Genomic DNA, 17,483 nt, shown 5'->3' on the forward strand with positions numbered 1-17,483 from the left:
TAAAGGAATAAGAATATCTTGCAACCGTAAAAGAGAACTGTATCTAACAGCAAGAGGGAGTACTGACCCATAAATTGTTCAATATTATAAAAACTATTGTGCGGTACTAAGAAAAGTTATTAATAAGTCCAGAAGCATGTGTATCATGTCTGAGATCAGTAACTCTGATAATAATATTAAAGCAATTTGGAATATTATTGAAAGGGAAACAGGGCAACCAAGAGCACAGGAAGACTTTAGTGCCATAAAACTGAATGACAAGTGTACTAACAAACAATCTGAAATTGGAAATATTTTCAATAATCAATTTTTAAATGTTGTGGAGAAAGTAGGATCTAGATCTTCACTAGAAGAGGCAAGGCTTCTAATAGAAGAGGCCATACCTGTGCAGTTTGAAACAACTGTACTTCCACGAACCTCTCCCTCTGAAATCAGTAAAATAATAAACTCACTGAAAAGTAAAAGCTCTTACGGAATTGATGGCATTTCCAGCAAGATACTTAAAGCTTGTTCCCCACAGATAAGTAGGATTCTCAGCCACGTATGTAATACCTCTTTGGAGCAGGGTGTTTTCCCCGATAGACTGAAATATGCCATTGTAAAACCATTGCTTAAAAAGGGGGATACGTCGGATGTCAACAACTATCGCCCAATCTCTCTTCTGACAGCTCTATCAAAATTTTTTGAGAAAGTAATGTATTCAAGAGTAGCCTCCCATATATGTAAAAATAAAGTACTAACAAAATGTCAGTTTGGTTTTCAGAAACGCTTTTCAACAGAAAATGGTATATACGCTTTCACTGATCAAATATTAAATGCTCTGAATAACTGGACATTACCCATTGGTATTTTTTGTGATCTCTCAAAGGCCTTTGACTGTGTAAATCATGGAATTCTTTTAGATAAGCTAAATCATTATGGTTTGAGGGGGGGGCAGTGCACAAATGGTTTAATTCATACTTAACTGGAAGAATGCAGAAAGTTGAAATAAGTGGTTCATGTAATGTTAATACAACAGCTGATTCCTCAAACTGGGGGGCTATCAAGCACGGGGTCCCACAGGGTTCGGTCTTAGGTCCTTTACTGTTCTTGATATACACTCCTGGAAATGGAAAAAAGAACACATTGACACCGGTGTGTCAGACCCACCATACTTGCTCCGGACACTGCGAGAGGGCTGTACAAGCAATGATCACACGCACGGCACAGCGGACACACCAGGAACCGCGGTGTTGGCCGTCAAATGGTGCTAGCTGCGCAGCATTTGTGCACCGCCGCCGTCAGTGTCGGCCAGTTTGCCGTGGCATACGGAGCTCCATCACAGTCTTTAACACTGGTAGCATGTCGCGACAGTGTGGACGTGAACCGTATGTGCAGTTGACGGACTTTGAGCGAGGGCGTGTAGTGGGCATGCGGGAGGCCGGGTGGATGTACCGCCGAATTGCTCAACACGTGGGGCGTGAGGTCTCCACAGTACATCGATGTTGTCGCCAGTGGTCGGCGGAAGGTGCACGTGCCCGTCGACCTGGGACCGGACCGCAGCGACGCATGGATGCACGCCAAGACCGTAGGATCCTACGCAGTGCCGTACGGGACCGCACCGCCACTTCCCATCAAATTAGGGACACTGTTGCTCCTGGGGTATCGGCGAGGACCATTCGCAACCGTCTCCATGAAGCTGGGCTAAGATCCCGCACACCGTTAGGCTGTCTTCCGCTCACGCCCCAACATCGTGCAGCCCGCCTCCAGTGGTGTCGCGACAGGCGTGAATGGAGGGACGAATGGAGACGTGTCGTCTTCAGCGATGAGAGTCGCTTCTGCCTTGGTGCCAATGATGGTCGTATGCGTGTTTGGCACCGTGCAGGTGAGCGCCACAATCAGGACTGCATATGACCGAGGCACACAGGGCCAACACCCGGCATCAGATCTCCTACACTGGCCGTACACCTCTGGTGATCGAGGGGACACTGAATAGTGCACGGTACATCCAAACCGTCATCGAACCCATCGTTCTACCATTCCTAGACCGGCAAGGGAACTTGCTGTACCAACAGGACAATGCACGTCCGCATATATCCCGTGCCACCCAACGTGCTCTAGAAGGTGTAAGTCAACTACCCTGGCCAGCAAGATCTCCGGATCTGTCCCCCATTGAGCATGTTTGGGACTGGATGAAGCGTCGTCTCACGCGGTCTGCACGTCCAGCACGAACGCTGGTCCAACTGAGGCGCCAGGTGGAAATGGCATGGCAAGCCGTTCCACAGGACTACATCCAGCATCTCTACGATCGTCTCCATGGGAGAATAGCAGACTGCATTGCTGCGAAAGGTGAATATACACTGTACTAGTGCCGACATTGTGCATGCTCTGTTGCCTGTGTCTATGTGCCTGTGGTTCTGTCAGTGTGATCATGTGATGTATCTGACCCCAGGAATGTGCCAATAAAGTTTCCCTTTCCTGGGACAATGAATTCATGGTGTTCTTATTTCAATTTCCAGGAGTGTACATTAATGACTTACCATTCCATATTGATAAAGATGCAAAGTTAGTTCTTTTTGCTGATGATACAAGTATAGTAATAACATCCAAAAACCAAGAACTAAGTGATGTAATTGAAATGATGTTTTTCACAAAATTATTAAGTGGTTCTCAGCAAACGGGCTCTCTTTAAATTTTGATAAAACACAGTATATACAGTTCTGTACAGTAAATGGCACAACTCCAGTAATAAATATAGACTTTGAACAGAAGTCTGTAGCTAAGGTAGAATTTTCAAAATTTTTAGGTTTGTCCATTGATGAGAGGTTAAACTGGAAGCAACACATTGATGGTCTGCTGAAACGTCTGAGTTCGGCTACGTATGCTATTAGGGTTATTGCAAATTTTGGTGATAAGAATCTCAGTAAATTAGCTTACTATGCCTACTTTCATTCACTGCTTTCGTATGATATCATATTCTGGGGTAATTCATCGTTGAGTAGAAAAGTATTCATTGCTCAAAAACGTGTAATCAGAATAATTGCTGGAGTCCACCCACGGTCATCCTGCAGACATCTATTTAAGGATCTAGGGATCCTCGCAGTAACCTCACAGTATATATATTCACTTATGAAATTTGTTGTTAATAATCCAGCCCAGTTCAAAAGTAATAGCAGTGTGCATAGCTATAACACCAGGAGAAAGGATGATCTTCACTATGCAGGGTTAAATCTGACTTTGGCACAGAAGGGGGTAAATTATGCTGCCACAAAAGTCTTTGGTCACATACCAAACAGCATCAAAAGCCTGACAGATAGTCAACCAACATTTAAAAATAAATTAAAAGAATTTCTAGATGACAACTCCTTCTACTCATTGGCTGAATTTTTAGATATAAATTAAGGGAGGGAAAAAAACTAACTTAAGCATTAGTGTCATGCAATATTTTGTGTAATGTAATATCTTGTACAGACATCTTTCATTAACCTGACACGTTCCACATCATTACGAAGTGTCGTATTCATGATCTATGGAACAAGTATTAATCTAATCTAATCTAATCTAATACAATATTAGTCGAAAGCGACTTTAGCCTACAGAGTGTAGAGTGGGATGTTCATGGATTCACTGCAAGTGAATCCATAAACATCCCAGTCTACACTCAGCAGGTTAAAGTCACTTTCAACTAATACTATATGATTAGGGTACTGTCTATATCATTGCAGGTGGTATGGACAGGCAGCAGGTAGGAATGCTTTCTCCAAAGACTGCCTTTAGCAACAAGTGGACAATCGACACACACTGGAAATATTTTAGACCTCAGCTACAAACTGACCTGACCTTGTCAGCAGTGTCAGTACAAAGACAAGGCTTTGCAATATCTATATCATCATAGCCATGCTGTTTACTTAAGTTAATAAACCCGCCAAGATTGCTACAACATTTTTTATGCTGCAAAGAGCAAATTAGCAGTTGTTAATTTTCAACTTAAACAGTGAATCAACATCATGTAATACCAAAATGATGGACAAATATGAATTATATGCAAAGATTAAACTGAGCTACAATACATTTTGGAGAAATATACACTGAATAGTTGATTATGGATGGAAAAAGTCCACCATGGTTTAATAACAATTCATAAAATGTTTAAAAAACAGAGATTGTTGCATTCTCTATTTTAAAAAATGCAGAAATGTCAATAGACAAAAGTTAGTAGAAATTCAAGCATCTATAGAACGATCAATATGTGAAATGTACATCTTCCACCATCTTATGTTTGGGAAAGATCAGGCTGAGAATCATCCAGTCAGATTTGGCAACAGAAGACAGCAAAAGGGAAACTGAATTTTTAAATTTTCCACTTAAACAATCACTCATGAGGGAGGATCATACAGGCATGCCATTGTTTGGCCGTATGGAGGGCATGGATATGTGGTCCCATGCCATTGAAAAGCAAGTGTAAAAGTTGAAAACAAACAAGTCACTGGGACAGAACAGACTCCCAATTCAGTTTTCTACCGAGAGTACTCTTCAACACTTGGCCCTTACTTGGCTCTCCAATTATCGTGAATGTCTCAGCCAGTGCAAAGTTCCAAGTGAATGGAAAAAAATACAGATTTTCCTATAAGTTAGAGGGACAAAAGTATGGACTTTTGAAATTAGACTAGCATACCGTATTTACTTGAATGTAAGCTGCACTTTTTTTCCGGTTTTTGTAATCCAAAAAACAGCCTGCGGCTTAGAATCAAGTGCAAAGTAAGTGGAAGTTCTGAAAAATGTTGGTAGGTGCCACCACAACTAACTTCTGCCGTCGAATATATGTAGCGCTACACAGGCATGCTTTGCAGGCACAAAGATAAATACTGGCACCAAAACCTCTGTGTCAGTAAATAAATTAAAAAGGTGGAAAGAGCTTTTTTCACCACCCGAGTTTCGGCCACTGCATTTTCATACATTATCCAACGAAGGAAATAGAAATTTCGTATTGTTCATCTTCGAATGTAGCAGCATTTCAATGCACTACGAAAATCTGAATGGCAAGACTGTTTGGGATGTTTGTCAATTTGGAAAACTCTATGTTCTGAATTTTTTCCTTCCTGTGAGAAGAGATGGTTGTTAATAGAAACTTTTGTGAATTGTGAATCACATGCAGTATTCTCTTCACCATAAGAATAATACGAATATAAACATTTTGTCATGTATTCTTTCGTGTTTTCAGCTATCTCATTTAAATCCTGTCTGCCTAATAAACTACAAAACTAGAGTGAGAAAACAGCAAACGTCGAAGAATACACATATAATGTCATATTTATACTTGTATTATTCTTATGCCTAATAGTGATACAGTCGGAAATGAAGCACGGCAATTGACTAGATTTTTAAATCTAAGATAACTCTAATTTCAGTGCAGAATGTAATGTACTAAAAGAGGCGTCTGCAAAGATTTTCAAACGGAGAAAAATTTTCGCTAAACTCTCATTCAGAACATCTTCTATCATACGCAGTCTATTATTTGGTTCTTGTTGATCATTATCAAAGAAAGCAGCAGTGTAAGCAACAACAAATAGTTTCTTGTAATTATTTCGCTAATGAGACGATTCTCCTCTCTCTCTTTTTTAATTGTAAGCGGTGGTACCGTGCACAAAAGCAAGCCATGCGGCGAGCGGCGACAGGCCGTAAACACTCATTATCCAAAAGCAACAAACAATGCATGGCACAATACAGTAATGCATTTTCAGCTTAGAGTGACATAAACACTTATAACAAAGAGAACGCCACTTATCAGATCAAAGAAAAATAAGCAATCAATTCAAACCAGATGAAGCACATGAAACAGGAAGGGTACCTGTATAAATACGGATGGAGCGCTTGACGCATAGCAATGGCTACCTGGTAAAGCTTAACTGCTAAGCTTATGACTCAAACCACACTACTGTAGCTGTATCATTATTCATTCAACCTAAATTATGTCTCATATTATAATGGACCAACTTTGTTTTGATTTGGAGGTGCCGCCTACAACTTTTCTCTCACCTTGAATTTCGAGTCTCAAGTTACACGTACGGCTTAGATTCAGGAAATTTTTTTTCCCTTGAGTTAGAGTCTCATTTTTCAGGTGCGGCTTAGACTCGAGTAAATACGGTACTTAAAGGCAGTTTGCTGCAGAGTTACTGAGCATATTTGAAGCTCAAACATAATAAATTTGCTTGAGACAGAAAAGCTTCTGTCTACAAATCTACATGGATTTAAAAAGCACTGCTCTTTCGAAACTCAACTTTCCCTTACTTTGCATAATATTCCACAAACCATTGATGAATAGCTAAAGGCAGATTCCATTTCTCTCGATTTCCGGAAAGCATTTGATGCAGAGCCACACAACAGCCTATTAATGAAGGTCGAAGCATGCAAAAGAGGTTCTCAGATATGTGAGTAACTGACAACATTGTAGTACACTAGACTGAACAGCGAGACTTTATCGGAGTTGAAGGTATCATCGTGAGTGCCCCAGGGAAGTGTCAATGAGCACTCTTGTTCAGTACATACACAAATTATCTGTCAGATAAAGTAAGCAGCAATCTATATAGTAAAGGTAAGTGTCAGCATTGAGTCACTGTAGGAAGATATAATAGGAGTGAAAGCTGTCATCAAGGCCAACACCATACTGAATTCCAGCATTACTGATGGAGGCCACCACAAACTTGTAAGTCATTTCCAGCCAGGTGTCCTCATACTTTTGATGGGAGAGCAAGGCCTAACAAAACTCTACCATCTAGTGAGCAAGATGTATGAGACAGGCGAAAGACCCTCAGACTTCAAGAACAATATAATAATTCCAATCCCAAAGAAAGCACGTGTTGACAGATGTGAAAATTACTGAACTATCAGTTTAATAAGCCACGGCTGGAAAACACTAACGCGAATTCTGTACAGACGAATAGAAAAACTGGTAGAAGCCGACCTCGGGGATGATCAGTTTGGATTCTGTAGAAATGTTGGAACACGTGAGGCAATACTGACCCTACGACTTATCTTAGAAGCTAGACTAAGAAAGGGCAAACCTATGTTTCTAGAATTTGTAGACTTAGAGAAAGCTTTTGACAATGTTGACTAGAATACTCTCTTTCAAATTATGAAGGTGGCAGGGGTCAAATACAGGGAGCAAAAGGCTGTTTACAGTTTGTACCAGATCCAGAATGCAGTTATCAGAATCGAGGGACATGAAAGGGAAGTAGTGGTTGGGAAGGGAGTGAGACAGGGTTGTAGCCTATTCCCAATGTTATTCAATAAGTATATTAACCAAGCAGTAAAGGAAACAAAAGAATAATTTGGAGTAGGAATTAAAATAAATGGCGAAGAAATAAAAACTTTGAGGTTTCCCGATTACATTGTAATTCTGTCAGAGACAGCAAAGGACCTGGAAGAGCAGTTGAACGAAATGGACAGTGCCTTGAAAGGAGGATATAAGATGAACACCAACAGAAGCAAAAGATGATAATGGAACGTAGTCGAATTAAATCGGGTGATGCTCCGGAATTAGATTAGGAAATGAGAGGCTTGAAGTGGTAAACGAGTTTCGTTATTTGGGGAGCAAAGGAACTGATGATGGTCAAAGTAGAGAGGATATAAAATGTAGACTGCCAATGGCAAGGGAAGCGTTTCTGAAGACGACAAATTTGTTAACATCGAGTATTGATTTGAGTGTCAGGAAGTCATTTCTGAAAGTATTTGTATGGAGTGTAGCCATGTATGGAAGTGAAACGTGGACAATAAATAGTTTAGACAAGAAGAGAATAAAAAAGCTTTCGAAATGTGGTGCTACAGAAGAATGCTGAAAATTAGATGGGTCAATTACATAACTAATGAGGAGGAATTGAATAGAATTGGAGAGAAGAGAAATTTGTGGCACAACTTGACTAGAAGAAGGGATCAGTTGGTAGGGCATATTCTGAGGCATCAAGGGATCACCAATTTAGTATTGGAGGACAGTGTGGAGGGTAAAAATAGGGAGACCAAGAGATGAATACACTAAACAGATTCAGAAGGATGTAGGTTGCAGTAGGTACTGGGAGATGAAGAAGCTTGCACAGGATAGAGTAGCATGGAGAGCTGCATCAAACCAGTCTCTGGACTGAAGACGACCACAACAACAACAACAACAACAACAACAACGTATATTCAAACACACAGTTAAACAGTAGTGGTAGCATGCCGTCTTCTTATACTACACTTGTTTTTGTGGAGAATGGTTCCAAAAATTCTTTCCTGTACTTGACTTTAGATTTTGCATTAGTTAAGGTGAATTCTGTTAATTTGATCAGCTGTGGTTAAAATTCAAAATTTCATAAAATTTCCAATACTGATAGTCTACGGATACAGTCATGTGACTTCTTAAAACCTGCAAAGGTTGTCGCAAAAGGATTGTTTTGTTTCCTGCAATATGTCATTCCTAATATTACTAAAGTTTGTTGTCTGGTCTGATAGGCCTATGATTAGCGAAAGATTCTGTAACAAGATGAGAAAGAATATGTGTCAGCAGCTAATCAGAAGTGATGTCTGAGCCTCACATCAGTGGAAATAATTATTTACAATTACAATTTACAGGGCAACACAATGAAGCAATACAGATAATTTATATACATTTAAGAATGTGCATGCAATGATAAGCGATCAATGCCAGAACAATCTCCTATTATGCCTCAATATTTTACTCTAATTATTGAAGTATAATGATTTATTATATTAATGTACATAAGGATGCTCATACCAATAAACTTATTTTCAATTCATTTCACAAACCATTGCATCGCAATCTAAGTGCCAAAGCACAATTACGTCTATTTTCCTGTTTCTCTTTCCTTGGTCTAGCCCCCTAGGAAGAACAAATAATAATCAAAGGCATAAAATACTAGAATGCTCTCAACATTCTCATCCTAACATGGAGATAGCATGACTGTGAGCAAATGATAATAATCTCCAACAAATACAATTCTTTGGTAGGCACATTCTCGAGTCTGAGATACACATGTTTAATTGTTCCTTTCTAATAATCATATAAGCAATCAAGTGCTAGTTTTTCTAAGAGATATGGATGAAACTGAATTACAATCTGTTCTGAAGTACAATGTCTAATAAAAACTGGAAAGGATTCTTCTAATTATTCCTGAAGGGTAAAAGGTGAACATCTTTTAAAATGAATATTCTTCAAGAGTGTTTAAAATGATGACATTTTTGTGATGTATTAACTCTTGACTAGACAGGTAGGTAATTGGTACAACTCTTCTTGAATCTCCCCCCCTCCCCTCCCAGTTAATCTAATTTGGTAAAGGGTCACTGACAAATAAACAGTAATTAATAACTGGTCAAACAAGAAGTTTTGTAAGTGGTCTCCTCCTTGGTGAACTGCAATTTCTTATGTTCAGAGAATATCCATGCCAATTATGACACACTGACTTCTACAAGATGTGACATGGTTGGCTTTATACACTCAATGACTTAAGAGGTAAAGGATTTACATCTGTAATTCCAATATGTGACTATAAAATAGTGTCCTTAGAATACTGATTTCAATAAATAATGACCATCCTCAGATCTGAATACACACAGGAGGAATAATATAACAGTGTAACCTAAGAAGCTTAATGTGAACATTCCAACTCTTTTATTTTGTTTATAAGTTATTCTAACTGTCAGTATTTAGACTACTGAGGATCATCTGTATTGACTGAAACCAATAGTCAGAGGACAATATTTTGTGATCATAGATTTGGAAAACCCATGCCGATTCCTATAAGTCATATTAAAGCAAAAAATACATCCAAATATCTACAGCAAACTGACATTGTGAGACAGGTTCACAGTTCTGCACATTCGTCCTGCAATCCCCCTTACAGAGTGGAATGGCATATACCTCTTTCCTATTATGTGGAACACTCCACTGCTTCAGCAAACTACAATAATATTATTGCTAGAAGAGGCACCAGCTCTCCTCATATTGAATAAAGAATCTAATGGGTATTGAAAAAGATACAGTGGCCTTTCCTCTACTGAGAATCTTCAGATGATTTTCAGTTCTGCACTCCCTAATTTATATTTGCTGGATCTGGCTCCCACCAGTATATAAAAACATGAAGAAATGGCTGGATGAAAATTCATGTCATATTTTGAGAATGAATCTGATGTGAATGTTTATTTTATTAATCTTGTGCTGAAGGTATTATAAAAAAATTCTGGGCTAACTGCACTGACTATGTTGGAGAGACGGCCATTCTCACTTAAACCTTGTGATCTATTTTTCTCAAGATAAGATACCTAAAATACTTACACTTTTGCTCATATTTTTAAAGCTGTGCTTTCTCAACACACTGGATTGATTGCCTTCTTCCACACCAAGTAATTCCACAGCTCCTCCTGTAAGATTGGTACCCCACATTTTCAGATTTACTGCCACAGGATTGTTATTCAGTAAAGCAAAATGTGCCTCTCTCTGGCTCGAACTACCCACTGTTCCAAAATTAAGCTCAGTCTCATTTTGCCCAGTGATGATTACCTGAAAATTGAACACAAATTTTCACTAACTCTATAAAAAGTATGGTTAGGACATATAACAGGAACATAATGACAGATGTACATTTCTGTATAAGATACAAGTGCAAAGATAGGAAAGGTTGTGATACTGTAAACAGACGAATCAATACCCTTATGTTTCTATTCTGACCTACTCTGGGCATTTCAATGAATTGTCCTTCCCCTCAAAAACTCTATACTCATCTTCTATTCTTCCTTTTAGCCACTTATTTTGATTGTTGTGACCAGTAGCTCTAAAAAGCTGAGATACAGGAATCACCCAGAAAAAAGGCAGCTTGCAACAATGGCAGAAGCACTGGTTTCCATTTTACACCCAAAAATTAAACTGAATATGACAATGTAAAACTCTACAAACTAAAGTGCATTTAAAATTCATTGTGACTTGTGATATTTGGCTCACCAGAGGAGACATGACACTGAGGTAACACCAATGGTGAGCCAGATTTCCCTACCAAGCAACCAGCAGTTCGGTTGGTAAAGCGCCCCTGTTGCCATGCCATGGATAAACAAACAATGTTGTGCATCAGAGGCTCATACATTCATTAGCTCTCATTGTAAAGTGATATTTTCTGGGGTTGAACTGTACTAAAGTCGTCATGTATTGTGAACAAGTGTTTAGTGTTGGCTCTGCATTAATAATAATGGTGCAGCATGTTTCATTTCACAAGATTCGCAATAAAAGTGGTCATCCAAGAACATGTTCACCAGCTGTAAAGATAATGTTCTGTTGCGAAATATTCCTCCCAACTCGACAATAATAATGGACAATGCACAATACTACTCTCTTGTGATGGATAAAGCTCCATCAGCGCAACGGAGGAAAGTAGCTATTCTTCTACAAGTATAAAGAAATGTTTGATTGGATAAAACTGAAACTACCTTGTGTAAAGCAAAGTTAATGGAACTTGTAGCACTGTACAAGCTAAAAATTCCATGCTACCAGGTCATCTAAATGGCTAACGCTAAAGAGCGCAGTTTTGCTGAGTTTTAACATGTTTGAATACCACACAGCGAGCCCAGGTTCGTTTCTGGGCCAGGTTGGAGATTTTTTCCGCTCGTGGACTGGCTGCTGTGTTGTTCTCATCATCACCGACACACAAGTCACCAAAAGTGACGTCACCTGAAATAAAACTTGCAATCCGTAGGCTGAACTTCCCCCGGCTGGGCCTCCGGGCCATCAATACCACATTATCATTTCATTTAATATCACAGGTTAATCAGGCTTCCTCCACATCATGCTCATTTAAATCTGACTGAGACTATATGGCCTAGGTGAAAAGTAAAGTGGCAAAAAAGAACACGAAATTTACCCTCAGTGAGGTTGAAATGCTGACAAAAAACAAGTAATTACAAATGTTGCATCATAAGACTGCACTCAAGTTGTCAGCCATACCGAGAATGTAGTTGTGGTGACATGCGTTCATGAAGGACTGTGTGAGTTTTGAGTAATACGTTACTGATCTTGTTGATATGTTAACATCTGCTTCTTTTGCCTAAACACAGAAGAGTTTACAGGTATACATCTCACTAACATTCTAAAGAAGTTGACATTTTGGCAGAATCATACAATAATGTATTATTAAACTAGTAACTGAGGGCAAGACGTATCAATAGTTATGAGAAAATCCAGTCTCGGTGTAAAAATAAATGTGCAGTTTCATCACTTATATTGTTGCAAAACCCACTGCAACTCTCGTTTCACAGGCTATTGATGGTCCTTAAAAATTACAATGTTTCACATAAAAAAATCTGTAGTTGCATGAATGTCGCGGAAGATATGGAAGTTTTGCATACTGATCATATGGCAAAATACCCTTCTCTTTGCGTGTTATCATTTGCCAAAATCTTGTTTCAATATCTCAGACATTTATGATAAATGAGGGATTTATGTATATTTCATTCTCGCTTTTTCAACGGAGAGTGATGAGTGTGTTCATGATGGAGCCCTTTACATACACTCCATTTTCTCAACATTGGAGACAGATAGTTATATCCTTCAAGGTTTAAAGAATAATTTAATATGTTATCTACATTTCATATGCAGTAACATATGACCTAACACACACAATTATAAATTCATATTGGTCCATATTTTTCACTGTAAACTTTAAGAATTTTTGCAATAGCTAAACATATATATCACAAAAACTATGACCATTAGCGAAATGATAGGTAATTCATCATGAAGCTGATGAATGGAACAATAAGATGTGCGAGATTCAGAGTTTATTACTGTAATGTTTCTTTAAAACGGTTATAGCGAAAGACACACTTTCGCGGCTGACAGGTTATAAGCTGAGCAGGACTGGCATCATCATCACCCGCTGACGCATCCAGCAGATGCTGGCAATGGTGCTCCCCTTCAGTCACTCTGCACTGAACAGTCGAAAGTCACAACTAATTTTAAACGCACTATAATGTATTGAGTCACTGATCCTCCCCCCCACCGCCCCTCCCTCCCTCTGTTGCAATACATGCATAAACAAATCTACAGTCAACTACTCTAATATTAGTGTGTTTTACAATTCTTGCAATCAGTCATAAGCAGATGACTTGTAGAATGAGCAGACAGGACACCACTGAATCAAAGTTTAATCAGACAATCTCACTGAACTATGTTCTCATTCAACAACTCCTTTCACTCAAAAACTCCTCCAGATGTATCTCCGCTTATCCCAGTGGAGATTTTTCCCCCTTCTATTTCAGATAATTCTATTCAGCTTTCAGCATTCTTTGTTTTGCAGAGGTTCATTTAACTTCTATATCAAACTGAAACTGGACAATTACGAATCTGGCTCACTAACAAAAGAATTATTCATACACTATTGTTAAGAGTCACATTTTCTAAATGTTATTAGTCTCCTTATTTGAATCATGATACTTGTAAAAAGGTTCTATCTTTTAGAACCTCCATGTGGTAGGATTCTGTCAGTTTTTTTTCTGTTATGTTAGCAATCCCCTACAATGTAAATTATTTTATTCTAATTTGTTCTATTAATTTCTTGATACCAGTGCCGCATAATCATTACTATAACTTGTACGTATTGAGGCATTACACACACACACACACACACACACACACACACACACACACACAAAACATATATAAAACTTTGCAATACGACAGCAACACACAGCTTCTTCATACAGGGTTAGGTATTTAAATCGCCCGAGAAAATATACACTTCAAAACAAGAAGATGTGGCAAGATTTTGACAAGATAGAAGAGATTTAATGCTCAATCCATAATGGGAAAAGGAATGTAGACAGATTTGCTGAACAACAAGTGATTCACTAAGAGCCTACATTTCACAAAAAGATTGTTTTTCACCAAACAATGCAACAATTTATATTTCCTGAGTTGCAGTTAAAAACCTTCATACATTCAATATTACACATACTCCACACTTACTGGGTTAACTTCCTGAAGGCCCTTTTTGTTCCAAATCTGATAGGTACCTCACTATAAAATATTACTTTAACAAAGAGCACAGTACAAAAGTCACAATCTCACAAAGGAATTTACTAAGTCTAGTTGGCTTTGAGAAGGTTTTATGTGTACATAGAATATTCTTGCAGGAATTTCTGTCCTAGTCAATACATCAGAGTTTTTCCACAACTTAAGTACAAAAACTCATGTCATTAGGATCTAAATAATGGTGTAAAAAGATCTTGCCAAAAGCTGATAGTACTTTGAGAATTTTGTTTTCAAAAACAAAAGTGTGGCCTACAGGGCTTGGTGGAATTATGATTTATGCACAAAAAGTCACTGGAAGGTCAGAGCTGTGATTTAACCAAACAGTGTGCATTAGTGTTTGACGGCAGCCCTACAAAAGCTTGTATTTCTAAGAGTGTGGGGTAGAAGTACAAAATGTATCCAACTGAAACTTATATGAACAAAAGAACACATACATTACTAGGAACTTCTCACCACTAACAAGTCCAAGGCTTTTCAAGAGCATCATCAAGGAGACAAGGATTAGTGATCATAATGTTTTTACAACAACAATGATCATCATAAGTAAAAGATTCATCACAAAAGTTAGAAACATAGTTGTGTTTGATAGAATAGATAGGCATCACTAATATCCTACTTGAAAGACTAATAAAGGATATATTTTTTGTAAATACTATTAACGCATAAAAGGTCTGACTACATTTCAAATACACAACAAATCATGCTCTATACAAATACACAAAGTTAGGTAATTAAAAAATCCATCAAAAATCCTCTTTGGTGTAACGGTATCATTTGAAAAATATTGCAGAAACAATTGTACCAATATGTTCCCGTCACACACTTACTAACAATATAAAAATAAACACTCCTGGGAGAGAGAGACAACATAAAGTCGACATGGACCCTGAGGAAATTCATTTTACATTTTATATTGAATATGCTTTGTTATTATCACCTTTTTAGGTGGTGTTAACTGAAAACTTTCCATATAGTGAATGACTGATTGGTTGACTGACTAAACAGTAAGTCTGTTGATTCAGCGGTAATTCACCTGGAGTTAGTATGTCTTCGAAGAAGGTGTTCTGATGATGAAAGTACATAGAAGCAGTATGACTGAGGTAATAATGATGCCAGAGCTGATAAATAATTTACAGAGAACTATATGGTATTATATAGGTCAGAGCAGGTTCCTCTGTGGAGAGAGAAATCCCACCCTGCATCCAACACCTACTAACCTTTTGAAGGCCAAAGACAGTTATAGAGCCAAGAATGCCTACTAGTCAACAGATTCAGAACAGTAAAATTGAGAAGGCTAAAAATGTAATGGATATCAGCTGGACCATCAATAATAAAAACAAGGTGAGAGAAATAGGTATGGTACCAGGTGGGCATCCTTGGGGCTCTGTATGTGAGAGGAGGCATCCCTCTCACAGCTGTTCCACCCTTGATCTACTACAGTCGAGGCATTAAAGAGCACCCACTATTCAACAGATTTCTACCTCTAAAGTGGAAAATAGTGTCTAGCAGAAAAGGACGTCAATGCAATCCAAAAGCAATTAAAACACAGTAAAAGAGAGAGATGAAACACTGAGCAGGGTAAGGTTGGGGGGGTCCCCCAGAACCAGCCTACACCAGGAAACACCCCAACCCCAACTTCCCTGCCCCAAAGATAGCTTAAAACCTTATCATAAAAAAAAACACTTGCATGGAGAAAACAGAAAGCCAGTTCAATCATATGCAAGTCATTCACCAATATTAGAGACAAAGAATTTGGGTCAGATAGTTTAGCATGATAGGCCAGAGGTATGCATTCCACCAGGACATGAGCTACTGTTTGTAAGACTCCGCAACTGCAATGTGGAGATGGCTCATTACACAAAATAAAACTAGGGATTAGCCTGGGAATGACCAATGTAGAGGTGACATAGGATGGCAGATTCCTTCCAGGAGGAACAAAAAGGAAGAGTGCCATGCAGCAGCAGTCTTCTAGATAGTGCAGAGTTTATTCGAGTGTGCAGTAGTTAACCAAATATCATTCCATTTGTGAGTGAGCAGAGGTATTATTTGCACTCTTAAATCCCCACCTGGGATCATATGACTCAGTTCAGATGATCACGTTTAGCAGAGACCCCAAGGTAACATGAGTAACATTGGTCAATGGCTGGAGATTTCTCACTGAATTACTTCATATTGAAATGTGGTCAGGGGATGATCGTTTAATGAAACGGAAGGCTCTGTCAACAGCTGTCAGCTCTGTCAAAAAAACACTGTGTTCTCAGCAATGAATGATGTTTCTGACCTGGCTTTAGAGCCATTAGTGTAAAAGATGGTAGCACCATGAAACTCCTAAAGAACTGAACATAACAGATGCCAAAAAAGTCATGAGAGCGATTGAAGCTTGAGGACTGTGAATAGATCAGTCCCAGTTCGAGACCTGGATACCTATTAAAGGGGGGTGCATGAGAAAACATAGGGCATACATTCTAGGGAGGAGAGAAACAGGTGCTGAAAGAGAGCAGAGAGGTGCATGCCAACTGGTAACTCCAACTGAGGGCAGGTGTCAGGGAGTCAATGCCCCTCATATGCAAAAGAATGGGTACGTTGGACAACCATGGAATTTTCAAATGGCAGTTGCATAGGAGACCAAGGGTTGGTACTGTTGGAGCTGAAGAGGGAAGATCCCCACTTAGGCAGAGAGACTGTCTATGGGACAAGTCTGCAAGGCACCAGAGGCTGGTAACACTACATCACAATGAGCTGGGTCTAACAATTTTCAAAGCTGAAGGTGCTGCCAAGCCATGGACCTGGTACTCACAATCCAGTTGGGATGTGGCTAGGACCCAATAAATACAGAGAAGAGTAGCAAGATCTGCACGCCAAGAAGCATGGGCAATGAAGCAGAGAACACTGAGCATCTGCATGATGGATTTGGGTCAGCTGAGTATGCTTTATGTAAAAATGAGGCAAAAGGGGGGGGGGGGGGGGCTGTGCAACAATGTCCACCCACTAGATACCCAAGTACAGAGTCCAGTAATGGATCAGGATGAGCCACGATACGAACAAATTTGCATGACCTGCATTTCTGCAGGAGAAAACTGGAAGCCACACGAAGGTGTTCTAGGCCCTTCAGATGGTGCCTTGGAGTTCGCATTCAGCCAGGACTACTGAGTGGCAGTGTGCCAAATGCAAAAGTCATCAACATAAAGGGTAGGGGTGATCAGCAGCCTGAGATATGTTGTTAGCCCATTGACAGCATTGGGAAAGAGTATTTTAGTACAGAAAACTGAAGGATGCCATTCCCTTGGACATATGGAGAGCTGATTGAAGTGCTGACTAACCCAGAACAACTGGTGGGTTAAAAAGTGACAAATTAAAGTTGGTATGGAGCCTCAAAAGCACTAGTCATGAAGGGTAAGTAAAATGTAATGACACCACACAATGACGTATGCATTAAATA

General features: G+C 39.1%; 1 protein-coding gene across 4 annotated transcripts in view; it reads right to left on the minus strand.

Annotated features, from left to right (window-relative positions):
* LOC126281645 (transmembrane protein 131) overlaps window positions 1–17,483 on the minus strand; it is a 353,143-nt gene that overhangs the window by 156,250 nt on the left and 179,410 nt on the right. For all 4 annotated transcript variants that reach the window (XM_049980780.1, XM_049980779.1, XM_049980778.1 and 1 more), the window contains exon 13: window positions 10,304–10,528. In XM_049980780.1, coding sequence (XP_049836737.1) covers window positions 10,304–10,528 — 225 coding nt within the window. The remainder of the gene's footprint in view (window positions 1–10,303; window positions 10,529–17,483) is intronic.

This window comes from Schistocerca gregaria, chromosome 7 (genome assembly GCF_023897955.1).
Source record: "Schistocerca gregaria isolate iqSchGreg1 chromosome 7, iqSchGreg1.2, whole genome shotgun sequence".
Classification (NCBI taxonomy): Eukaryota; Metazoa; Arthropoda; class Insecta; order Orthoptera; family Acrididae; genus Schistocerca; species Schistocerca gregaria.